The sequence below is a fragment of the Cebus imitator genome, unplaced genomic scaffold, assembly GCF_001604975.1.
Source record: "Cebus imitator isolate Cc_AM_T3 unplaced genomic scaffold, Cebus_imitator-1.0 Scaffold133, whole genome shotgun sequence".
In the NCBI taxonomy this organism is placed as follows: Eukaryota; Metazoa; Chordata; class Mammalia; order Primates; family Cebidae; genus Cebus; species Cebus imitator.
The window spans coordinates 2,727,351-2,754,260 of record NW_016107448.1 but is presented as its reverse complement, the minus strand read 5'-3'; the positions used below and the strand labels follow the sequence as shown (position 1 = coordinate 2,754,260).

General features: G+C 38.7%; 1 protein-coding gene across 1 annotated transcript in view; it reads left to right on the top strand.

The window, feature by feature from the left end:
- Positions 1-5,042: 5,042 nt before the first annotated feature.
- LOC119473115 (atherin-like) overlaps positions 5,043-26,910 on the top strand; it is a 177,300-nt gene continuing 155,432 nt past the window's right edge. Inside the window, exons 1-3 of the mRNA XM_037743043.1 lie at positions 5,043-5,114; positions 5,520-7,064; positions 7,145-7,149. Coding sequence (XP_037598971.1) covers positions 5,043-5,114; positions 5,520-6,617 — 1,170 coding nt within the window. The 3' untranslated portion in view covers positions 6,618-7,064; positions 7,145-7,149. The remainder of the gene's footprint in view (positions 5,115-5,519; positions 7,065-7,144; positions 7,150-26,910) is intronic.

Below are 26,910 nucleotides of genomic sequence, written 5' to 3'. Positions count from 1 at the left end.
ATGTAGCCGTGAAAACTGTCATATTCCATTTGGGTTGTTATAATGAAGTACTGTAGCCTAGGTGGCTTATAAATATGGAAAATCATTTCTCACAGTTCTGGAGAAATAGATCAGGGTATCAGCATGATTAGATTCTAGTGAGAACTCTCTTTTGGACTGCAGAGTGGCAGCTTTTCATGTCAATTCATGCCAGAAAGAGAGCAAGAGAGCTCTCTGAAGTCCCTTTCATAAAGGCACCATCTCATTTATGAGGGCTCCACCTTCATGACCTAAGTACCTTCGAAAGACATCTTTTCCCAATATCATGTTGGGAGTTAGGATTTCCACATGTGGGTTTTGTGGGGACACAAACATCCAGTCCATTGTAAACTGCTCCTTAGCCTCCCTTGTCATCAGGAATATATTGAGACCCTTGGTATAGTACAGTCTGAAAATTCTTGGCAAAATTTCTGATTAGTCAAGCTTGCATTAATTGCCTGTATCCGGACCCTTCAACCACGGCCAAGGGTCAGGGCTTAATAGTATGAACAAGGCCATTTCACAGAAACATCTGCCCAATCATGTGTAGAAGCTGTTCTCAGAGAAGGGGGAGTAATTATGAGTCAGACATCTACTATCTGTGTCTATTATAGTCTTAAAGGAGTGAGGCTGAAAAGCAGAGCTCAGAAAAGTAGAAGCGTTTTATAAAGGATCAAAAATTCTTTTTTCTTCCTTTCTAGGCTATGACAGTTATTACCATCTCTGGTTGACCACGATATTTCCGTTAATACAGCACAAACGTATTTGTATGCTTTCCCTTATAAAGATAAGAGAGGATCTTAAGAAAATAGTGTTGGGCTTTTGAATACTTTTATATTTCTAGAGTCTAGAATCTAGGCACTGTGCTGTTATGCTTTTAATACAACTCTGTGAGTGCTGGATACTTCTACCAGTGCAGGGTACTATCACTAACATTTGTAGTGAGTAGCTATAAGCATTCTGTGTTGAAACTAATGTGGAATTATGAAAGGCAGTCTAACTATGGGATCTTAAGACAAGGTAGCTAGAAAAGTTACAGGAAAAAAAGACTGTGTTGCTTTCAGTCTTCCAGAACTGGCATGTATGTATGCAAACATTTTAGAAATTATAATAAAGAATTTGAAGGAGACATTTCCATTGGAAGAAAAGAAGTCAATATGTGGAAAATGTTTAATACTTAGGAGAAGCTGTTAAAAATATTTAGATTTATATCTGTATTGATATCTGTATCTACAGCTAAGCTTCCATGTCATTAAGAACATAGAATTCACAGGTCTCTTTTGGATTGAAAAAGAAGAAGGGTGAATTACGTGAAGCAAGGAGGGAATAGAAGATAACAAGTTAGCAGCACAATATAATCTGGGTAAGATTTTACAGACTTAAAATGGTCCTTTGAGAACTATGCCAAGGTACAGAAAGGGTCACTGTGTGCTTCTTAAGATTAGGCTATGCCATAGGGTAGTCAAATATGTTCTGATAGCCTATATAATCTATATTTGAATCATTTCTACTGAATTCCAAATGCCTTAAAATTCTAATCACGCCATGGCATCCTAGGAGTCTGAGTGCTATGCTTTGCTGTCTGCGTTGCAGATGTGATTTAACTCTGATTACCTTGATTTGTCAGTGAATTTAGGCCCAGTAGCATTTAAGATAGTAACTGTCTGTGGATATCTGACTGGGTATTAGAGAGTATTGTCCCTGATGGCAACAGCTCAGTAATTTGAAATCGTGTGAAAGCTTACATCTGGTTGAAGTAGAAGGTCATTTCATGTGAGAGCCGCTCTGTCACGTGTCTGCATAATCCACACATTTGGTTACTGAAAGACTTATACATGCAAGCCTAGCCTAGGGTAGTATGCAATGGTAAGTCAAAGGCTGAGAAGGAGCTAAATCGTGAAAGAATCTTGATTTTCACTTGGACACATGACTGCTTAGAGTAGTTTACATTTCCCACCTAAGGATGAAATGAAAGGGAAAATGGTGTATTCAACGTTAGGAAATTTTCCCTGGATGCAAGAATGCTCTTCTCTTCCTCCTTTTTCCCTTTCATCTTTGCTCTTGCAAGGTAGGCGTGATTGCCGGAACTGAAATTAGGAATAGTGGGCCACAGATGGCTGAGCAAGAAGACAGAAAGTGCCTATTTCAGTTTGGCATGCTTTTGAGGGCCATACCTGCACTAGACCACCTACCTCTAGATTTTCATTTGAAAAAGAAACAAATTTGTCTTGTTTAGATCATTGCTATGTTTTGTTTCTGTTGCTTGAAGCCAAAATGAATCCTAACTAATATAGTATGTATGCATCACTTAAAAAAATATTTTTGCTTTAGTCAACTTTTTCCCACTAACTGAAAAACTATTGATTTCATTCAGATAAGAGGGCTTTTACTGCGTATGAAAAAAAGATTACTTTGAATATGTAAACATTATGCACCCTCTCCCCTTTTACAGCAATTATGGCTGAGATGTATATCATTATACAAAATCCTTTTCCATATCCCTGCTTATTTCTGTAGAAGAGATATCTATAAATAGAAACGGTGGATTTCAGTGCGTATATATTCTATAAGTCAGTTGTTTCATATTGTCAGCTTTCTTTCTAGAGCAACTGTGTCAGTGTATATTACTAGCATAGAGGCATGTCTGTCTCAGTACACTTTTGTTAGAGTTTAGTAATAGAGCACTATTGCTATTTCAGCTAATTATATGGTCAAAACATGAAACATGATAGATCCCCTCATTGGATATATTTTTATGTGTTAGATTTCTATAGGTAGAACATATTTCCTTACATTTATTGGCCATTTCTATTTATTCTGTGAAAAGATTGTTTTAAAGTCTTGTCTAAACTTTCATAGTGTTGGGGATCTTAGTATATTTCTTATTGATTTGAAAGGGTCTAAAAATTTTAATAGTCACATATTTTAATTCTTGTTACCTCATTTGATTAGATATTCACCTTTGATTTTTTTTTTTGTTTTTTGTTTTTTTCATTTTTGGAGCCCTTTCCCTTTGGTAAATATTTTTTTTTTTCAATTTTAATGGTGCTGAAGTCAACGGTGCCATCTTTTTCAAAAACCACTTTAGTTTGCACAGAGTTACACTGTATGATAGCATCCGTGCTCACACATCAACTGTATGCTGTCTCCTCATTGAGAAGAACGTGTTAAATACATGTAACATAGGTGCTAAATATAGTAGCAAAAAGGACATAGGATTTATTTTTATGGAAGCTTCACCTTGGAAAAATATTGGCAAGAGTCACGCATTTCCTGGCAATGAAGTGGGATGCTTTATGTCTTAAACCAGGTATAGAAGACTATGACCATGAGATTAAAAATGATTCGGAAGCATGAAGTTTGAGATTCAAATGTAAGCAGCTGCTGTAAAAAATGATGCCTTGACATTTGATTAAGCTACATAAACAGCCTATTCTCTTTCTTTCATTGCTTTTCTTTACTCATCAGTATTCTTATTCACTTTACCCTTCCCATTTTGAGTTCTTTCTCCCTCATTATTGTCTTTGTAAGTTTGCTTATACATGGTCAACTCCTCTGTGCTGAACACTTCCAATTACTTGTTTAACGGACTATGCTTAGTTTTCAGTTAATATTTCATTTATGTATATATACATACATGTATATGTATGTGTGTATATATAAACATACATATATATATATATATAACTTTTACTTTGAAATTTCATTTTCCTGTATTCCTCCAGACCTCTGGTGTTGTGATAAAGCTGATTCTAAAAACTGATCTGTAGCTACTATTTATTTAATATTTCTGATGCTATCACTAATAATCTTTAATATCTATACATTATCAATATATATATTTGTATCAATCTAAATGTATATTAAACATGTATTTAATATTTCTGATGCTACCACTAATAATCTTTAATATCTATACTTGCCATTATATATATTTTCAAAATATTATTTTTATTACTTAACACAAACATTAAGCATTTGAGAGATGAATTAACTTCCATTTATCCTCCTTTATAAATAAGAGCCTCTTGTCACAATTAGCTAGAGTCTACTCTTTCCAAAATTATTTAAGTAACAAGCGACTCCAGATGTTAATTTGTATTTTCTCTAAGTACCCAGGGGAGTACATGGATGTCCTGTATCAGGCAAATTCAAGTAGCATAACTTCAGTTTGTGAACATCTAGTTGGTCAGAATTCAGCAATATCATTAAATGTCCCTTCTCACCCCTGATTTTCTTTTTAAAGGAGTAACTACATGCAAAGGACTGTGGATATAGAGTAATCTTTTCTTATACAGACAATTAAAACTAGGAATTTGCATTTAAGACAAGCTATAATCTGAAGAGGCAAACTGACAAACCATTGATGATTTAAAAGGAACAAGGGAAAAAGCAGAATAAAATAGGTGTTATTCAACAGATGTCATCAAAGTGTTATGAAACGTCATGAAAGGAGTGACTTTTGGGGAAGGAGCATTGGTGAGAAAAGGCTTATTGGAGAATGTTGGATTGGGGTTGAGCTTTAAAGGATTGAATGAGATTTTAACTGTCGTTTTGTGTTGGTTATAGTTTTAATTCTAAAGAGGTTTCAGGTTCTTCAGATATGCTAGGATTGATATTACCTTTTAAAGAGCTTCTAGAAGTAGTTCTAAATGTATACAATCAAATACAATTTGGGAAATTTAACTATAGATGTAATGTGCTTGTTGGATGAAGATGATATACATTAGTGACTTGAGTGTCCTAGTAGAGAAAATAACAGCCATTTGAAATCACAAAATTCTACATCAGGAAAAGACCTGACAAATCATCTACTCAACACTCTCCTTTACAAAAAGGCACCAAACGATTCAGCAATTTAACAAGGTCACTCATTTAACTTTAGCAGACTTTTCCTCACTCAGAAGGCATGGCTTTGGAATAGGCACCTTTCTGTATCCATTATGGTAATTTCCATTGATGTCATGAAATAAGATAATTGAATCTCCACGCTTCATCATCAGACAGGGATACTTTAAACTGCAATGAACTTGCAGGTTGAGTTAAGTTTGAAGGAACATAATATGGACCAAAGGCAGGAAACATTTTCAGAGTCGGTACTTGCATGATGAAAACACGGAATGATTCGCACCTGAAAAAAAAAAAAAAAATGAGACACTGGCAGGACTTTCAAACTGATGTCGTTTACTCACCTAGGATGGAGTGGGAGAGGAAGACTGGAGGAGAACGGAGGGAGGACGAGACGGGGGTGATGGAGTGCGGGAGGGGGAGAGAGGGAGGGAGAGGAGGAGAAGGAAAAGGAGGGGAGGGAGAGAGGGAGAGGGAGGGAGAGGGGGAGAGAGATAGAGAGAGAGAGAGAGAGGGAGGGAGAGAGCGCACTAGCAGAGGCGAGCCTCGAAGCCGCTGGAGAGGTACCCTTTGTCTGACAAGCCCTGAAAGGGAAGCCTCTAGTAGCAGCCCTCCCGTTCATTCCCACCTCCAAGCGTTTGCCGAACTGCTAGGTGGAGCCCGCGCCGCGGAGCCCGCGAGCACTCCAGATCCGGGTTTTGCCGGCCGCCCCTTTCCCCGGCGCGAGCCCCCTCCCCGGCCCTCCGAGCTCTCGCCGCCCGCCCGCCCGCGGCTCATTCTGGCCTCGGCTCGGGCCCCGGCTGCGTCCGCCCCGCGCGCAGGCTGCAAGGCCCCCGCGCGCCCGCGCTCTGACCCGCTCTCGGCGCGTCGCCCCCCTTAGCCTGCCGCCCGGCACCGCTCGCTCCAGTTCCCAGGAGCGGGGATGCAGATGCTGCAGCTGGTCGGGGTGGGCGCCGCCGCCGCCGCCACTGCTGGCTTTTCCCGGACTGCTCGTTGCCTCCGCTCCGGCAGCTGCCGCCGCCGCCGCCGCCGCCTGTGACTCGCCCCCTCCCCTTTCTTTCTTCTCTTTTTGCCTCCGTCCTCTTCCTCCGGGAGTGCGCGCGCGCGGGTTGCACGGTTTGCTTTGGCAGGAGCTCGCTCGTGTGTGCGCGTGTGTGAGTGTGCGTGTCTGGAGAGCGCCAGTGCCTCGCTCGCTCCTGGGGAGTCGAAGAGAAAGAGCCGAAGAGACAGCGGCGGCGGCGGCGGCGCGGAGCCCGGGGCCGCGCGATGAAGCTCCCACATGCCCGCGGCCGCCCGGCCCGGCCGGCGAGCTAATCAGCCACCCCCAGGGCTCGGGGCTCGCCGGCCCCCGGGACGCAGCCCTCGGCTGCCGGGCGTCCGCTCTGCCCGCACGCCCCCGCCGTGCACCCGGGAAGGAGTTTGCTTGGCTGTCGCTCCGGCTGTCCGCGGAGGCTGCGGGCGCGAGGGGGGACCCTCGGCTGGGAGAGAACCTCGGGAGGACGAGGAAGAGGACGCTTTGGCTGAGAAGCCACCCCTGGCCCTCGCGGCTCCCCCTACCTATTCCATCGCTCCCGCTCCGAGGCGGAAAGGGGAGGACGTGGAAGAAGAAAAAGAAAGAGAAGGGGGGTGGGGTGGGAGAACTGGATATAAAGATCGGCTGGGGGGATGGTGGAAGATTTTTGGTCTCTTCGGCAGCGTCTTTTCTTAAGCGGCGGCGGCAGCAGCAGCGAGAGGAGGAGAAGCAGCCCTGACTGTGACTGCCGCATGTTAATAACTGCCGCTGGGTCCCTCGGCTGCTGCTGGAGACAGAGCCTGACTCCGAAGTTGTGCAACTGTGGACTGGGAGAGACGTTTGAACCCCCTTTTCTCTTCGCTCTGCTTTTGCTCCCTTGGCGTGTGTGAAGCGAGGAGCCTCAAGAAAGGCGAGCATTTGGCTCTCGTTTCCCTTCCCCTTTCTCCGAGGCTGTGTGGCAGAAGAAAGGGAAGAGACTTTTTGTTGTTGTTTCCTTGACTGGGGTCTCCACCCTCCTGCTGCTTTCTCTGCGCTTCGATTCTCGTTATTAGCCGCCTGTGGTTGGGGGTGTCTGCACAGGGGCCGGCCGGTTTTTTGCCCCGGGCTCAATGGCTGGATTGTGGAAACTGCGCTCAGGTTGTTGAGCAACTGATGGGACGATCTCAGGGACCGGCGGTTACGAAAGGTAATTTATTCTTCGCACTCTTCATAATAGGGGTCGCCCTGGCTGGGCGCAGGCGGCAGCATCCACCCGGCGGGCCACAGAGGGGGTGCGGGGTGCACACGCACACTCGCCCTTCCACTCACACTCGTCCTCACACACACACACACTCATAGGGTCGTGATGCGGGGTGAGAAGGGAACCTCCTGTCTGGTGGGCGCTCGGGTCTGGCTCGGGTTCGAGTTTTCTCCAGCCATTGAGCGATTTGGCAGCGGTGGAGAATGATGGGGATACGAGACGGGGCGCCTTCGCAGCCGCACACGCTGGGGAATGGGAACAGTTTCCACTCCGTAAATTTTCCCTCCCCTCTCACCCCAGTGCCATCCCCTGGTGGGGGCAGAAAGCGGACCAGAGGGCGCCTTTTCTCCGCCGGGCTGGAACTGGTGCCGCTGGAGGCGGGAGCGGGCTGGAGGACGGACAGGGTCTGGGTGAGGAGCTGGGCTCTGGGAAGATCGAAAACGCAGGGTGCCTAGCCCGGCGCGATTCTCTCTCGACGCCCGCCTAGACCTTCCCTGGTGGCTGCTTTTGCCTAGGTCGCGCCCCTGAGTCGTGGAGTCTTGCTGCCTCCCCGCGCCCCGCCTGTTGTGTCCCCTTCACGGCACTTTGGTCTAGACCTCCGTGCCCAGGCTTTGTGAAGTGGCTTTGGCTGGAGAAAGCTGCCACTTTCGTGGGTGGCCCGGGCTTCGTTGTGCTGGTAGTGGGCACTGGGCGGGGGGCGGCGGTGTTGCACGAATCCAGGCGGCCGCGGCGACGGGGCGGGGTGGGCAGAGCATTGATGGTCGAGGTTGGCGGGTTACAGGTAGGAGAAGAGGCACCTCGGTGCTTCTCTCGGGAGAAGGGAAGGCTCCAGGCTGCAGCGGAGCCTCAGAGCTGCGGAGACCCAGCCTCAGGTCCCACGTCGGAGCTCAGAAGCTTAGCGTGCCAGGCCCCCAGCAGTATAGGTGTGTGTGTGTGTGTGTGTGTGTGTGTGTAGATAGGTAGGTGTGGGGGCGACCTCCTCTACCGGGGTTACTTGGCGGTGGAGTCGGCGTGTGAGTGTGTGCGCATATTTGCGCCCCAGGTTCGGCAGGGAGATATTTGCGGGGATGCCTGAGCTGATGCTACTGGAGCTGAGCTTGCTTATTGAAATCGCCTGGGATCCGCTTAACTGGAAAATCTGGTATGAGGAGGCCACGGGGACTCCCGCAGGGTGGCGAGGAAGCCTCGTCAGGACCCCTTCCCCCGGAGAGGCGCAGCTCGGCGAGATGCGTGCCATGCGTGAGAGTCGCTGGTGCAGCGCTTGATGCACCTCAGCTTGGCCCTGATGAGGACCTCATAGAGTAGTCATCTCTCCAGCAGATCGAAGTAATCGAGTCCAGCTAGCGTAACTCCTGCTCCCTGGAATTCTCTGGCCACTTTCCTTCCTCTGATAGAAACATGCGCTGCTTTTATTTATGGCCAGAGATATCATAGCAGTTGGGCGAACTCGAGCCTTGCCAGCCACCTCCAGGGTGTCTCCTCCCTGTGTCTGCCTGTGATCCCTGCCTGCGGTAGTTAGAGCACATTGTAAACAACGGTGTAAGCACTCCTGCCACAGTCTCCTTTAGAGCGGAACCTGCTATCGTCTGTTGTGTTTACTTTCCTGGCTGTATTACTCATTAGGAAGTATAAAGCTTCTTGCACCTCTGATTTTACATCCTTCCAGCCAGCTGCTGGGGAAATGAGGAGACGCATAGACTCTGGCAGGAAGGAAAAATTGCCTTCTGTGTTTTGCTCTGAAGTAAATAGGCGGTCTGCTAATTTTAGTGTCGTATGGGCTATCATCACTAGTTAAAGAATGTCATCGTAGAATCTGCAAAGAAACACTTCTTTAGCATTTTTGCATTTGGAGACTCTCCTATATTTCCCTATGAGAATAAACAGAGTTAAGTAAGATTTCTCTAGTATATTTTTCCATATGTAATGGTCCAAAATGATCTGGACTTCTGGCGCCCAATTTTTCTGTATGTGGATTACAAATAGGATAGAATTCTCTGCTCTTTTACACATCACCAAAATAGGATACCAGATAATTTGTATGGGAGTTAAGAGGATATGGATATTCGTGTGTTGAATTCTCTCTCAGCTTTGTTTCACTCAATCTTACTTACTTATTTATTTGTAACCAAAGCCAGGGTAAAGCATGTACAAATATAAACACAGTTTATAAACTGTTACTTTTGCAAGTGAAACTGTTTTTTCATTTCAGTAATTAAAATGTATTAAATTCCTTAGGTCTAGGTTAGCTCTGACTGTCTTGGTGTTTGTTGCAAATGCTTGTTTAAATTCTATTCTGTTTTAAAAAGTATAGTACTGTTAATGTAGCAGGGTACTTTGTTTTTAGATACAATTATGTCTGGATGTCTTCATTATTTTTTGAAGACCTTGACCTCTTGAAAAAGCATAGATTGCAAAAGACAAATGCCAAATCATTGATGCCTGACTTTGATTAAGTTATATATTTTTATGAGAGATATTGCTAATGGCCATTACCTTAATAGAAAACTTAGAAAATTTTGATTTAATTCATGAGAATCTAGCTTCATGTATTTGTTTCATTTCTAGAAGATACGTGTTCAAGTTTTTAAACCTGCAAATATTCCTGAGGATTAAAGAATACTTGTCCTCCCATTTTAGAAGATCTAATCACAGTGATTCCCAGTCCTTACAAGATTTGATCAGATCTGTTCTTTGTTTCCTAGCAGCATGTGTTTCCTAGCAGTCATACATTCCACAGGTCCTGATGTCATTAGAACTGTGCCTGTCAGTGTATTGTACTGTCTTTAGCTGAAGGTGAATGTGTCAGAGTATTTGAATGCCATTCCATAGCTCTTCTTTATCACTAAGTATTCAGTAACCTGATCCATTTGTGTATATGGTTGACTAGATTATTTCTACAAAATAAAGGTAGGAGGAATGATTAATACAAAGTTTTCTCTGAACTATTTAATTCTTTTAGATAGAGATGTTAGGCTGCATCAGGAGTCCCTGGCCTGAAGAGTGATAAGCCAGCATGTGATTTGCCTGATGGGTAAATGCTTTTGATATCTCATTTTAGGTTGCTTAGTGTGATTATCCTTCAGACTGAGAGTGCTCCTCAAAAATATGAATGGAAAGGCTTTCAAAAATGATATTCTTAATCATGATCTTCTTACATTTTGCAGATCTAAATACTCTTTTCCACAGGGGATGATAGCAAGTATGGCAGTACTGGCTGCGGCTACTGTGCCTGGCATTGTTTCTACTCATTAGGAAAGGCAGGTTTTTTATGGACTTGATTTACCATCGATTCCTTTGTGAGCTATATATAGCCAAGGAAATCATAAATAGTAGATAAAAAAAGACTATAAAATCATGAGGATTGAAGTTAATCAGATAAAATGATGCAAAACTGAATTGTTTTTCAGATTTGATTTGGACCACTTTAAGTGTTGGTTGAAACTCTCTTTGAAAAGGGCTGCCAAGTAGAAGTGACAGTTACTGTTAGGAGTGGGGAGTTTTGGCCCAGAAATCAGCAAGGAAAACTGATTGCGATTTTCATATTTAGGATCAAACAGTGATTTTAAGAAATGCTGTGCAGCCTTAATTTAGCACGGTGTGAATGGCTAGAGCAGTTGGAATTAAAAAAGGATGATCTGTCCTTAAGTTTGCAAATGGCTATTTTGCCTTCTCTTTCCTAGATTTGCATTATATTCAAAATATGCATTTGCTCACTTTGGGAGGAGCCCTAAAGAATATGGCTGTATTGTAATTTATCATTTGTTTGCCCACAAGGACATATTTATACTTAGATGATTACTGCATTTATGCCTTCTCATTTCATGCAAATGCATTTCTTTGCAGAATAACCAATTTTATAATAAAATAAAACGTAAAACTTGCAAGTATGAGTGAGGTCCTCCTGACATTTTTCCTTGGTTATCTTTCTGTGTTATGTGGGGTAAGGGAAGGGAGAGGGTTAGAGAGTTGTTGATCAATGGAGAGAAAAATCCAGATTTTTCATTCCTTGTGATACATTGTGAGAATGTAGTGTGAGCATGCCTGTAAATAGCATTTATGCATCTAAGGTGAGCAGGTTTTTCCCCAAATCTTTAATGTCATTACTCCAATCTGAATGTCAGTATGGCCCATTAAAATTAACTCTATTGCTGCATAAGAAACCAGGTGTAACTCTTTTCTTAGAGTTGTAAAATGTCCTCATTGATTCATAGGCATGAAATATAAAAAAAAGAAAATTAGCTGTCCTACTTGAAATTAATTGAACTTCTTTATTTATTTTGGGAGGTATGGATAAAAGGGGAGAGTTTCTATATTTGCTCATAATAGATTCTATAGGCCTTGATAAATATGTCTTCCTTATGTCTTATTGACACTTAAAACAAGAACTTAGTTTCAGTTTTAATGAATGTCTTCATAAAAGTGATTACAAGTAGGTATTAAAGAAGTTAAAATTTGGTCCATATTATTCAAGAATTTAAATGGACTACTGTTGATGGTAATCCTACTTATTTTGGAAACTGTCTTTCAGATGGAAAAATAAATTGCCCAAATGAATATTTCTGTCTAGTAGAACTTCCATGTCAGTTATTTTTAAAAGGAAACAATGTTCTTATATCAGTGTTTTCAAAGTGTATTCTAGGGAAACCTGGGCATCTCTGACACCCTTTCTGAGGAATTGTGAAAGGAAAACATGTTTATAATAAAGCTAAGACATTATTTGCCTTTCACTCATAGTCTTTAACAAGTGTTCAGTGAAGTTTTCCAGAAGGTAAATCACATGTGATGACATCATTGTTCTGATGGCATATGTCATGTGTGCTTACATATTCTCAAGTTTTAGAATTTTTCTAGTTTATCAATACTTAAATGTTGACAATTACAGATATCATAATCAAACATCACTTTAGAGACCAAGCTCAGTGGCTCACACCTGTAATCCTAGCACTTTGGGAGACTGAGACGGGTGGATCACTTGAGCTCAGGAGTTCGAGACCAACCTTGTAAACATTGTGAAACCCTGCCTCTACAAAAAATATAAAAATTAGCCAGACATGGTGGTACACGCCTGTAGTCCCAGCTACTTGAGGGACTTGAAGCAGAAGAATCGCTGGAACCCAGGAGATAGAGGTTGCAGCGAACAAAGGTCACGTCACTGCACTCCAGCCTGGGTGACAGAGCAAGACTCTGTCTCAGAAAAGAAAAAAAAAAATCAAAGTCACTAGGTCATTATTATTATTTTTTATTATTATACTTTTAAGTTCTGGGTTACATGTGCAGAACGTGCAGGTTTGTTACATAGGTATACACGTGCCATGGTGGTTTGCTGCACCCATCAATCCATTATCCACATTAGGTATTTCTCCTAATGCTATCCCTTCCCTAGTCCCCCATCCCCGCCGAGAGGACCCAGTGTGTGATGTTCCCCTCCCTGTGTCCATGTGTTCTCATTGTTTTACTCCCACTTATGAGTGAGAACATGTGGTATTTGATTTTCTGTTCCTATGTTAGCTTGCTGAGAATGAGGGTTTCCAGCTTCATCCATGTCCCTGCAAAGGATAGGAACTCATCCTTTTTATGGCTGCATAGTATTCTGTGGTGTATATGTGTCACATTTTCTTTACTCAGTCTATCATTGGTAGGCATTTGGATTGGCTCCAAGCCTTTGCTAATGTGAACAGTGCTGCAATAAACATACGTGTGCATGTGTCTTTATAGTAGAATGATTTATAATCTTTGGGAATATACCCAGTAATGGGATTGCAGGGTCAAATGGTATTCTGGTTCTAGATCCTCAAGGAATCACCACACTGTCTTCCACAGTGGTTGAAATTTACACTCCCACCTACAGGGTAAAAGCGTTCCTATTTCTCTGCATCCTCTCCAGCACCTTTTGTTTTCTGACTTTTTAATGATCACCATTCTAACTGGCGTGATATGGTATCTCACTGTGGTTTTGATTTTAATTTCTCTAACGTGGGTCATTAAGTTTTAAGAGTGTAAAAGAGTCCTGGGCAAGAAAGTCTGAGAACGGCTCAAGTAGGCTTTTCTGAGATCTGCCTCCTTGTACTGTAAAATGCCACCCATCTGGCCACATAAGGAACCATGTAGGATGAGGAAACGATTAGACGTCCAACCATTAAAAAGACAGGCAGGTTGGATATATTTATTAATTATTTGGCATTTCATTATTCGTTTTTTTTTTAAATTGGTTTTAGATTTTGGTCCCCATTTAGTGAAATTGAAGTGTAAATGCTGCAGATATTTAGCCTGATTCGCTGATTGCTCTTTGGAGGGCTGCAAGGGAGTCAAGGGGAAAATATCTAGATCTAGATCCTAGACATTTTGATATCTAGAAAGGCAGAATGGCATAGAGATGAAGAGAAAGGGACTCTGGAGTGTGTTTGCCTAGGTTTAATTAGTTATTTGATTTTGGGGCAAGATACCTGATCTCCCTATAATTTCCTGATATTTTTAATGTATTTAACAACTGTACCAAATTCACTGATGGTTATGAAGATTTAATTGGTAAATCTATGTAGGGTCCTTAAAACAGTTCCTGGTGCATAATAATAATATGATTGTTTATTGCTGTTATTATTACCATCATCATTATCATCATCTTCATTATAAGGTCTCATGAGAGTCCTAGGAAACTTTAATCAATTCCCCATGTGATTCAGATATGTAATTATATTTCTCACCATTATAGAGAGTATCTTAAATTGTTAGTAAACTTAAATATTTCATGTAAAAGATTATCTTGATTTTATTTTACTCTCACACTTTAAAACTCATGAAGGGTTATTAGCATTTTTTAGAGGAAGAATTAATAAAATACCTTTGTTAGCTTGAGCTAAGTTTGAAATTTGATAGCGAGTATGAATGCCCAATTAAAACTAGATTTCAAAGACCCTAATTGAATATTTATGTATCTTGGGAATTATTAGAGAGGAAATCACTTTTCTGAAGTGATATCAAGACAACTCACTATACTCTTAATCTGTTAATCACTATCTAAGCACCACAACAAGCCATTTTCAGTGCACAGTATCCTTGGGGTAATTATATACTGTAGTTCGGTCTGTTTGTGCGTGGTGATATGTCTAACCAGTGAAAGAAGCTCCACATGTAGATTACCTTTACTAGCTGCTAGAGTTTAACTGCAGAACTGTGTAATACTTTTGAGTGAGACTTTGGCAACTATTTGAAAACTTTAAGATATAGATGTGTTTATATACGTTTTTGGGGTATATTCTATAGCTAGTTAAAATTTCTGACCCAGCCTGTCACTATGAAATTAGTACTGTAGTACTTATTTCCTTCTAGAACTTCAGTCAATTCTGACTTCATGTTCTAGAACCTAAATTATACTCCATACATAGGTATAACTGGGCAGTGTTTTTTTAATTATGAACTTCTCAGAAATGGTCTTTGGATTGTGAGTCACTTGAAAACAACCCCAAATGTGCAAGTTTCTAGCTGTGTCATCTCTATCTGTAAAATAGAGATAATAAAGTCTACATTGCTGGTTTGAGTGGAGTCACAGGAAGTAAATATAAAAGTACCTGGTAGAGTTAATATTTAATGCATAGTACCTTTTGTTATTAGTCATAGTATTAGAAATGTCCTTGAGTACCATTATTAGGAAAACTTATCTAAATCAAATACCATTTTCTTAATTGAAGAGTTCTTGATGAACTAGGAAAATCAATAGCATTTTCTTAAGTAGTTGAGAAAGGTTTCAAGTCTTGTATTTATCTTTTCTATGTTCTTTCCCTCCGTCCTTTTTTAACCTTTTAAGTACTTATTTCTTAGCTCTTCATCTTAAAGTGTTATGCTCTGCTACTAATTCTCCATCAAAAATTATAATCCTGACAGAAAAATATTTTTTACATCTACCCAATACTGTGTCTGAAGATTGACTTGTAATTAGGTCTAAAATGAAAGTAACAATTTAAGACGTTTTAAATTAAATACCCTATCATCTTTTCTCATGTCAATCATTCTTTAAGCTTTAACTGCCTCAGAATTTTCTGTAATGCTGTAACCAAATCAAGTCATCGTAAACTTCGAAGATGTAAGGATTTTCATATTTTTAAAAGATTTATAATCCCAGGTTTTAAGTTCCATAAGAATGCCATAAATGAGATGAACCTATAAAATTCAGATCCCAAAATTGCTTTAAAGACTGAAACTTTTGAAAGGCTCATAAGTGAGTCCACATTTTAGAATTGACATCTGTATTTCAGTGACAGTGCCAATAAGAGAAGTTATTAAAATGTATGATTTTTCCTATAATTATCCAGTATGTATGCTGAAAAGGAAAGGATATGATAGAGTAGGTGGTGAAAATGAATGAAAAAGTAAACTGCACATTGGACTGGACAACTGACTTGCTAAATTGTGCCAGACTTAGGTGTTTTAAAGTATGACTCATGGAACTGAAAGCCAAGTAGAAACGACACCACCTCCTGTTTGATCAGCTTGTGTTGGTGTTTATGCATCCCACAGAGGCAGAGCGTGTTACTATTCAGGACAGCCCCAGCGGCTCCACAGTAGCCTGAGCCTGTGAGAATAGGGGAGAGACTCAAGCCCAGTTTTTGATGTTCTGCTTGGGTGGGTAACCTGAATACTAAAATGCGTTCCATTGACGCTGACCCTGTAAGAGGGTTTTCAACAGTCTCTTGTTTTGTTTTGATTTGGTTTGGTTCCCCCCTTCCCAGTTTTCTTTTTCTCAAACTCTTCCAAAGACTTTTGAATAAGAGGAAATGGTCCTGACTGATCGTCATCTTTTTGTATGCGATTTTATTTCTGGCAAGAATGGAAGGGTTCAGCTGTTTTTCATTAACACCTTTTGTTTTTTCAAATTTTTGGTATTCTTGATTTGTCAATGGCTTATGGTTGTTGTTTGAACCTTGACTCAGAATACTGATCATGAAGGCGTCGACAAAGAACCTATTGAGAAATTGGTTCTGTTAACACAACACATGTGTGTATCTATAGCTTTTTTTTATATTGGCATTGAATGCTCAGTTGATGTTGTCTAATGACTTTTAATTATATTATTAACTGTAGTTGACTTTGGCGGAAGAGCTTAGGCAGCCATTTAAAAGAATTATGTACAATCTTTTGAGGTTTAGGCAATTTCAATTAGTTTTTACTTTCATTCTTAACAATTTTTAAGCATGATGGTTAAATATTATTTTACAGTCATTCTAAAATGATGTGTATTTTATGATAGTATCTAAGCTATATGTACTTAAATTTAACTTAAAAGATTTAAGAGAATCGATGCTTTCACTATTTCTCTTTTAATTGCAAAGATACCTCCAGCTAGCTTTCTGCTGAACTGATTAATTTCTTGGGAAGTTATTGTGTTTCTCACCTAAAGATTCTTGGTGAAGAGTGGAGCTTTACCTTGGTATCAGAAAAAGCTGCATACCTCTAGACTTCTACTTCAGTTCCATGCCCCTACCCAGCCTACTACTTTTCTTTTTCTCTGACTACTGGATTCTTTTCCTTTCACCACAGTCTGAATTGAGTACTCAGCCTTATACTGATGTACTATCATCAGCTTGGAGGAGGCGGTGAGAATATTGCAGTTCCTCTGTGAATGAATGGATAGTTGGCTTCAAGAAGAAAAGGCTCAGCTAAGAGAGGGGTGTTGTTCACACAAAAAGAAAGAGGTGCTAATATTATCTGATAAGTGATCTTTTAATAACTGGGACAAATCAGGTGTTAGGAGAATTGGTTAGGAAAATCATTGAAAATGGGTTTACCCTTTTCTTGTAAGAGACCAGAGTTATGGCTTCTTACTCACTTGACCAACAAAACCCGACAAAATTATGCAAATTGAGGGGTTTAAATCTTCAGGTTCATTTCAAGAGTACCCAAGTTATCTATGAAACTGCTCAAGACATCTAGGCTCTGTGTATGTGAAAAGCCACCAAATATCCAAAAGATGTCCCTTTACAGAAGCAGCGTGCCATTTCCATCCTATGGTGGTTGAGCCAGTGTTCAATGGCACCGTACAATGTCAGATGGGGAAGCTGGACACAGGTTTGTTGGCACAAAGAGGGCTGGGTTTTTTCCTGCACATGCTTAAAAATGCAGAGAATAACGCTGATCTTCAAGGTTTAAATATAGACCATCTAGGCATTGAGTACATTCAGATGAACAAAACCCTCAAGACTTGACATCTGATAGCGCTCATGGTTGAATTAACTCATGTATGAGCTTCACTGGCCACGTTACTGAAAAGGAACACATTGTTCCAAAATCAGAAGTGGAGATTGCACAGAAGAAAAAGTTATTCCAGAAGAAACTGAAGAAACAAAAACTTATGGCATAGGAACAAATACAGCATAAAATAAATGCAAATAAAAGGAAAAGCAGAAAAAGTGAGTTTGTAGATATGTATCCATCCATCTGTTTGAGACATCTAATTATTTTACACTTGCTGTGTACTCATTATGTCATGCTTCGGATGAGAATATATGTTTATTCAAGTAAACCTTCTGTTTAGAGGCAGAGTATTCAAAACTATATCAAGTAAGATATTTCAGATGATTGAACATGGATAACTTTATAGTTGCCTACAGAATTCAAAGAAAATATACTTCATTGTATTCAGTAATATTTTTCAAATGATAGACATCTAATAAGAGCCCATTGTTACCAAAACCAGAGACTGAATAGTGTTTAATGCTGACACATGACCAGCTGAGGTACCGTAAAGTTATTATTTGGAATCCTCCTAAGTTTATTATTTTACTTTTCCTGCATTCAAAAAAGAAAGTTATGTTGAGCTTTCATTTTCATTTGAAATTACCAACTCAATATAAGTAGTAACATATGAAGATAATTTGGAACAAATTTAAAAGGTTAGTAGAAGGCCTGAATAGCATAAATCTTATGTGCGATGACCTTCCTTACTATTGCAAATCCTCAAAGAAGAAAGAGCACTAAAAATTAGTGTGCTGTCAACATTTTTTTTTAATGATTTGATGTTATTAAGCAAACTTTGTATTTCTTTTTCTGGTGTGTTTGATTAAATGCATGATCTTATCTTGGTGAAATAGCCTGCTGGGCTGCAGACGGTAGTGTTCAGAAATGAAATTTGCTTAGAGTCCCTGAGCAGACATTTATTCAATGAGATCTTTCTTGAATAATAGATGATAGTGAGATAACAATGGTGTGCGTATGTGTGTTTTCTTCCTTGAATTCAGGGGATGTTGAGTTTGAGCAACAACAACAAAAGGAATGGGGTGTGAAAAAAACAATAGATTTGTATATGAGAAATTAACCTAGTTTATTACAAATGAATGAACAGCCTGATGAGGGACTCATAGTATCAATGTCAAAGGACAACGTGTTAGTCCATATGGTTTGTTTTAGCAATCCTTCTATGTTAATTCATTTCCGGGCTATTCTCTTTTAGCTTAGTAGTTGTTACTCTGGAATGAATTTTTTGCTCAATATGTATCGTTTGTGCGTGCTTTTTTGATTCTACTTGGGTGCTGGTAATGGCAGAATTTTGATTCCCATTCTTTCTTCCCAGTATAGCTAATTGTACATTCTGAAGATCATATTTAAATTTTTTCTGATTATTATACATGTTCACGTTGAACACTTTTGAAATATAGAGATACATAAAGTTAAAACAAATCACTCAATATGACAATATAGTGGCATACCACTATGTTCACAGAGAATACATCATACTTAATTTTTACTTTGATTACCCACATCTGTATTGTGTATATATGTTTGTTTTAATAGAAATTAGATTAAACCATATATAGTTTGTATAATTGTCTCCAGTTTCTCAATGCCATTTTTTTAAAGCATTAAGTATTCTAAAATATTCTGTAATGTGGGTATACTATGATTTATGTAAACATTTAATTATTCATGGGAGTTGTCATTTGTTGCTAGATTAAATGATGTCACAATGAATACCCATGTGCTGAGAGCTTGGCCTGTTCTCTAATTTTTTCTGTAGTGCAGATTCCTTGAAGCACAATTAGTACATCAAAGAGGAAATAATCCTTTGACTTTTCATACATGGTTAGAGACCCAGATACATCATTGCCTCTGTATAACTGGTCCTCTGAAAGTTTTGGAAATCTTTCCTAAGAATTGTTAACTCTCAGTTGTGTATAGCTCATAGCTACTAATTCTTGGTTATGTATAGTTAGCAAAGTTACTAACTGGTACTAACGTTTTGGTGATTCTTAAGAATTACTAATGTTCAGCTGTATGTTCACCAATATATAAAAGCAGAGGCCAATAAAATAATAATAATAAATGGAAATTTAGTGGTCATAAATATTTAAAGCTGTGCCTTATGTCTTTGAATTTAACATATTACTAAAACAAAACCATACAATGAATTTGTTCCATGAAGAATTAAGTCTACCATGTGTCTAATATTTCCATAAACCTTCTTAGTTTCTTTCATTGCTCTGAATGGACCTCCTATCTCTTAAGTTCATCTAAAGTATCAACTTAACAAAATTTTTTCTTTACCGTACTTACAGAACAAAAAAAAATGGTGGTTTGGATTATTGTTCTAAAATTTAAGTATGAAAAGTAGGAGCAAATTATCAGTCAACACATTTAAAATAAATGAAGTTTGTCTATTAAAGGAGACAGATCAAAAACATAATTCAACAGAACGTTACAGCTTATAACTAGTAAACAAGAACACAAGTTTTGCTAGATGCAACCTCAATGAGAGCTCTGCTATAGGAATATGAGTTAGGTATAGGCTGGATGCTGTGGCTCACGCCTATAATCCCAGTACTTTGGGAGCCTGAGGCAGGAGGATCGATTGAGCCTGGGAGTATGAGACTAACCTGGGCAACATTGTGATACCCTGTCTCTATAAAAAAAATTAAAAAATTAACTAGTCATGGTGGCGTATGCCTGTAGTACCAGCTACTCAGGAGACTGAGACTGGAGGATCGCTTGAGCCCAGGAGCTCCAGGTTGCGGTGAGCCAGTATCCCGCCACTACACTTCAGCGTGGGCTGAGGAGTGAGACCCTGACTCTTTAAAAATAAATAAATAAAAATATACATAACGTGAAATGTCCAGTAGCATTAATGTAAAGTTAAAGAGGAAAACAGCAGGTGGATAATGCAATTTGAAATCAATTTTCCAGTAATGCTGGTACCTACTGAATCTGATTTCATTGTAGTGCATTCTTTGTTCTGAGAGACTTTAAACGGTCTCTTTGTGACTTCTGCCTCCAAATGTACAGACATATTTATGATGCACTTCTAGCAGAGTGGAAACACATTCTACTTTCACTGTCTATATTTTGTTTAAATTTGCACCAGAACATATTTATGGGACAGAGTTTAATGCTTGATAAATAAATGATTGTATAATGGCATGAATGTGCTTTATGGACCTAGAAGAAACAACGCAACATGAAAGCAGTTTTTGAAGTTACTGTTTCAAGATAAATTTAAGTGCCATTGAAAATCGCTCTGTACATGCATGTGGAATAAAAAAAGGCAAGGAAGGAATTTGGAAAGCCACACTCTTCTACATTTTAGTTTCCTTAAAAATATATCCTCAAGAGTTGAAGTGACTTGTCCAAAGTGACATGGCAGTTTTGTAGCACATGCTGCCTTATATTATGGAATTTCTTAGTCTTGCACTTGAGAGTTCTCATTTCTGATTTCAGTAATGATGTGATCACTCTCTGTCTTGTATGGAATTGGTCATATAACTTTTGTAGGTCTGTTTCATCTGTAAATAGAAGAAAGGATGGTGGGGTGGTCCTTTATCTCTAAAATATCCATGGGATAAAATAAAATGGTAAAGCTTGCTAGAACATTTCTGCTTGCAAGTTTAACTTTTCAAAAAAATAGGTAGTGGATATTGTAAGATTTTTCACATTTCTTCCTTCTTTAAGAGCAAAGGCTTAGTATTGCATGTGGTAATAGCATATTTTAAAAAGATGCTATCAGTTAGACTTTCTTTTTGTGATGGTTTAAAGAGAAAGTGACATAATGAAGATGTTTTGCATGATTTAAAACCATTAAGAACTCTGATATATTTCTATCATATTTGTCTATTATTAAGGGTAGTAATACGTTTGGTTCCTAATAAATGATTTTAGGATTTGGTATAGTTTTTAATATCAATTTTATTTTTCTTCTGTTTGTATTAAATACTTTTTAGATTCAAAGCTTTGGGCCCATAGTAGTGTTACCTTGTATCAAGGCGATTTCAACTTCTCTTGATTTATAAAGCAGAAGTGTATACCTTGAGTATAGAATTCTCAGTGTTCCCCTTTTACTCCTTTTATTTCCTTATGGCTGAATTTATTTATGTAAAATTATTACAATTTATTATAAGGTTCATGCATTAAATTGTATTTAGTTCTACATTAATAAAATGATCTTTACTGGGAGTAATAAACACACATATAGAGAAGTACAAAATGCAGTAATAAAAATGTATATACATGAATGAGAATCAAAGAGGAAAAGTAAAAAGAGCCAAATTTGAGGAATCATAAAAGCATGATTTCAAACCTTTACTTTGTCACACTGGAAAAGTTACCTCACTTCTCTAGACTGCATTTCTTCATGTGTGGAAAGGATAAAATAATACTTAACTTTCAGAGTTATTGTGAGGATTAAATGAGGCAGTGCATATAAAATATCTTGCACACTGTCTAGATTTGTGTAAGCGCTCAGTACATTTTATTATTTGTGTTAATTTTTCATTAATTTGTTGTTGAAGCTGATACCTTTTCCTAAGTATTTCTACATTGTTCTGCTATTTTCTGCAGTTCCCAAAAGACTAGCTTCATTAAATCATTAATTTTATAATTCGCTGTTTATTTGTTAGCACCAGATGTCTGCAGGGTGCTGGGGATATGGAGCATAACATGGCAGAAAGAGCCTCTGACTTTATGGCACATGCAAAATCATGGAAATAAAGAGGAATTAAACAATGTATCCCTCATTAGTTAGTTGTAGTTAAAATTGTGATACGTGCCTAGAGGACAAGTTCAGGATGCTGTGAGAGTTTAGCGGGAGAATCAGACCTTGTCTGAGTTGAGTGGTGAGTGGGATCTGAAAAGACTTCCCAGAGCCAGTGACATGTGAACTGAGATAGGAAGGTTGACTAGGCAGCCCTAGAGGATGTGCTGTCTTCACTTTCTGTCATCAAAAGAGTTCATCACAGACCCAAGCGTGTTCTAGTGAAGGAAATAATAGAGCAGAGTACAGGGAGGAAAACTAAACATTGATGCCCTGATGTAGCAATAGAGACAACAAATCTGAAGTTTCCCTTTTGCAGAGAAAGTGAGTTAACATCGAGAATGTTTTACTATCACTTGCCTAGCTGTAATGTTAAATTTCAGGGTGCCAAAACAAAAACAAAAACAAAAAAACTCTCTGTTGACCATAAACAGGGGTCAGGTACTGCAGATCTGAGATGAACAGGAATATGTGAGATCTTTAAAATTATTGAAATGAAGATTTCATAGTGTATCTTTGGAGATATGTATCTGTATTGTGACGAGAAGTGTTTTACTCCAGAAGGTTGGTTCCTACTCATCCTTATCCTTATTTCTTCCCATCCCCAGTGACTTATTAATTACCTGATATCTGTCGTCCTTGAGAAACTCTGCAGAAATAGAGGAGCTAGCTTTAGGAATACCAGCGCTAAAGACAGGGCTATGGTTATGACTCTATTTGTCAAAGAATAGCAGTAAAATATCAATCTGGAGGATAATTGTTAAGAGAAATGTGGTATTGTTATTTAGTAAAGACTGTAGACTTTGCCTTCTTTTCACTGCTAGGATTAAGGTTAGGTTATTATTTAAATTTGGGGGGACTTTCTATAGTATGTAATGATAAAGATTATTTCTTAATTATTTAGAACACATTATTTAATATTAATAAAACAATAGTGAAGTTTGTTTTAAAAAATGATTTTTGTTTAGGAGTCTTTAGGCCAAATGGTAAGTAGGTGTGGTTTAGGAAAATTAACTTAGTGAAATGAAAATTTTAAAAAAGGAAGAGTCCTATAATTGGAGATATTATATTTAGAATCATTAATCTTTTTCATTCATTTATCAAGAAATAGTATTAAGTGCTTCTTTTTTTTTGGAGACAGGGTCTTGCTCTGTCACCCAGGCTGGAGTGCCGCAGCACGATCATAGCTCACTGCAGCCTTGACCTCCTAAACTGAATGGATCCTCCCACGTCAGCCTCATGAGCAGCTGGGACTACAGGTGTGCACCACCATGCCCAGCCAATTTTTTGTTTTTTAAAGTAGAGACGAGGTCTTGCGATATTGCCTGGGCTGGTCTCAAACTCCTGAGGTCAAGTTATCCACCCACCTTGGCCAAAGTGCTGGGATTATAGGTGTAAGCCACTGGTGTGCCCGGCTTGAGTGCTTCTCATGTGACACAATTAAACATAGTTGTAATAAAGATTAAGCAGGAAAAATACCGCGCTTTATGAGAACATTCGACCCAGGAATCTCAGGCAGTCTACATCAGAGAAGGTTTTTGGGTCCTGCTGTGCCCTGGAGGGTATCTAGGACTGGTCAAGCAGTGCCTGCCTGAAGAAGGGAACCTCCTGTTTCAAGTCCTAGAGAAAGGAGCTCAGTTCTTTCAAGGAACTCAGAGGCTAGAGGACCTGGAACATAAGGATTGAGAGAAGTGGTATGAGATCTGGCCAGTAACTAGGAATCTAGAATTTGTAGTGTTTTCTAAGGTTAAGTATTTTGGGATTTTATCTTAGGAGCAATGGGAAGTCATTAAAGGTTTTAAGCAAGGTAATAACAAGATCAGATTTTCATTTTAAAAAGATTATGTTGGCTGCTCTGTGTAGACATAATTGAAGGAGGCATCAGGAGGGGATGTGAAGAGACCAGTTATGTGAGCGTCTAAGCCACTGCCTTACCATTTCCCAGCTAAGCAGCAAAGGACAGATCCTGTTTCTTTATGGTCTCAATTGTTTCATGTATAAAGAAGTTGTCTACATTGAATAATGCCCATTTTGACTCTCCTATGCTGTACTGTAATTAGATTATAAAGATACGGAGGACTTAAATGAGATGGTCATCATTGGTTAAATGACCTCATCTGAACTTTGTTACTGTTTCTTTACTGATCTACCTGTGTAAGATATGGCTGCAGTTATTCTGTATCCAGTTTGTTTTTCACCTGAAAGTTAAAAGCTATTCTCTGGAGACCTGTAATGTAACTAGAATTTTTAATATGTTTGTATTTTAAATGCTATATAAAAGCCAAAAGGGCAGATGTTGAAACTACATTTAATTTAATTAAGAAGGTTCAAACCACAAAGATACTGTATTTTGTTTATAGTGATTTATTTATAAATACCCATATTGAAGTCAGGGAATTCCTGTTTTGATGATACCTGAAAGAGAGCAGTACATTTTTCTTGTAACAGAATAGTGGTTTAATATTCTGAGTGACAGATACAAAATAGTTGACTATATTATTTAAGAACTTATGAAACACTTTAGCTTTTATGCTTTCATTAATAATGCAAATATTTTATTTTCCCCTTGTGTTCTGTCCTCTAACTCATCATTGCTCTTTGTCATCTCTCTCTTATGGCATTTCTGACATTCTGCCATGGCTTTCAATTATTTTTCTCTTCTTGTTTCAAACGTCTATGAAAATATAAAGTCATTGGCCAGGTGCAGTGGCTCATGCCTGTAATCCCAGCACTTTCAGAGGCCAAGGTGAGTAGATCACTTGAGGTCAGGAGTTTGAGACAAGCCTGGACAACATAGTGAAACCCCGTCTCTACTGAAAATGCAAAAATTAACCTGGCCTGTTGGCAGGCGCCTGTAATCCCAGCTACTTAGGAGGGTGAGGCAGGAGAATCACTTGAACCTGGGAGACGGAGGTTTTGGTGACCCGAGATTGTGCCACTGCCTAGGCAACAAGGGTGAAACTCTGTCTCAAAAAAAAAAAAAAAAAATTGAAAAGGAAAGAAAATATAAAGTCATCGAAGGCTGGAAATTCTTTTAGTCTTTTGATAAGCTAGAGTGTTTGGGTGTGAAAATGAGATTTGATTTTTGAAGGTGAGTGCTTAGTATGTTAGATGAAACATCGTATGTGAAATGTGTCTTGTATGATTTAAAAAGCTAATAGGACAAGCTCTAACAACTTGTTTGTGTCATGATACCTAGTGATTTATAACATGAGCTTTAGAATCAGAAGACTCTGAGCCTAAACAATGGGACTGCCATATAGCAGCTATGTGACTTTGGGTCACTTCCTAAGTATCAGTTTATGCTCTATATCACAGGGCTGATTATATCTGTTTTGTAGAAGGATTGTGACAATTAAATCCATTCATGTAATCTAATGCATGGGCATAAGGTTTAGTCATTATAAGATTCAGTTAGGAAAAATTAGCGCTATTACCACCCTTGCTTCATGTAGAAAAAAGGAGTGGAACACAGTGGTTCAAGCCATTTCCTTTTTTTCCCCTTTGCTCCTGCTCTTTTTGGAAGACTGACATTGCATTTTATATCTGACATTGCTTTCAATCTTCAGGGACTTCCATCTGGAATCATTCTGGCATGTTGCTTCATGTGTATCATACTATCTTTTTTATCTCTGACTTATTCTGAAAGGAATGATTATCTCGCAATTTGTGAGATACAAATGGAAGCCTGAATACAGCATCAGATAAGCATGGCAGAAATGCCTTTATTACTTATTTCTAATACCACATCCTGTAGGCATGTATTCATTATATATACGGACTGTAAAATACAGTTTGCGTACTTAGTGTTTTAGGACAGACATATTCTTTCTTTTTCCCCAACTCATATTTCCCCCTAAATCAATTATTTTTAGAACTTGAAGAAAATTGCTTACTTTAAAAATGATAGTTTAAGAAAACAGTATCACTATTGCAAAAAATTACTATGACAGAGGCTGGAACATGAACTCAGAGGCCTTTATGTTGAATTAACTCCTCTCATGTTGAATGCAACAGTTTATAAACATGTAGTAATAATTAGGGATTATACTTAAATAATTTTTAGCAAATATATTGGATATTATGAGAAAAAATATACAATTGACACGCATAAAAAATAGCAAGTTTTCAAGAACATTTTTTGAAGCCAGGTTTTCTGAAAGCACCTGTAGATGTGTATGAACTCAGTGTGTCTTTATATTTGGCCTGTGAGAACTTGCCCTTCAAAGGTAGGCTTGCAATATGATGTCAATATTTGTGTCCTCTTCAGGAACTGATATTTCAATATAAAACATTGTCGGTTCTTTAGTTATAGTATTCAAAAGCGAGAGACACAATTTTAAACCTCTCTTGATGGCTGAAAAGTTTTTTTTTTGAAATGACATAAACATCCTTAAGTTCTTATTCTGGGTAACCAAGCATCATGTTTGATTTGTAAACCTGACTGCTGTAAAAGTGCATTTGTAATTTTTCCATATTTTTAAATCTCTTATTAGAATTAATACTTTTACAGTAAGTTGCTTTATTATTTCATTTATTTTTTTCTGAATAGTGTATTAAAAGAGCTGTTAAACACATTTTGACATGTTTAAACATATTCAAAAAACTTAGTTTGGATAATTTTGTGTAATTGTTGTAGCAAACCAGATGTTGCAGAGTTCTTATTTAATCAAAGATAAAAAATATTCGCAATATAGTTTTGTCTAGCTGTCAGCTTAGATAAATGAATCCATTTCAATCAGCATGTTCCTAGTGAAAAAGGAGGAGATATAATAACATTTTTCT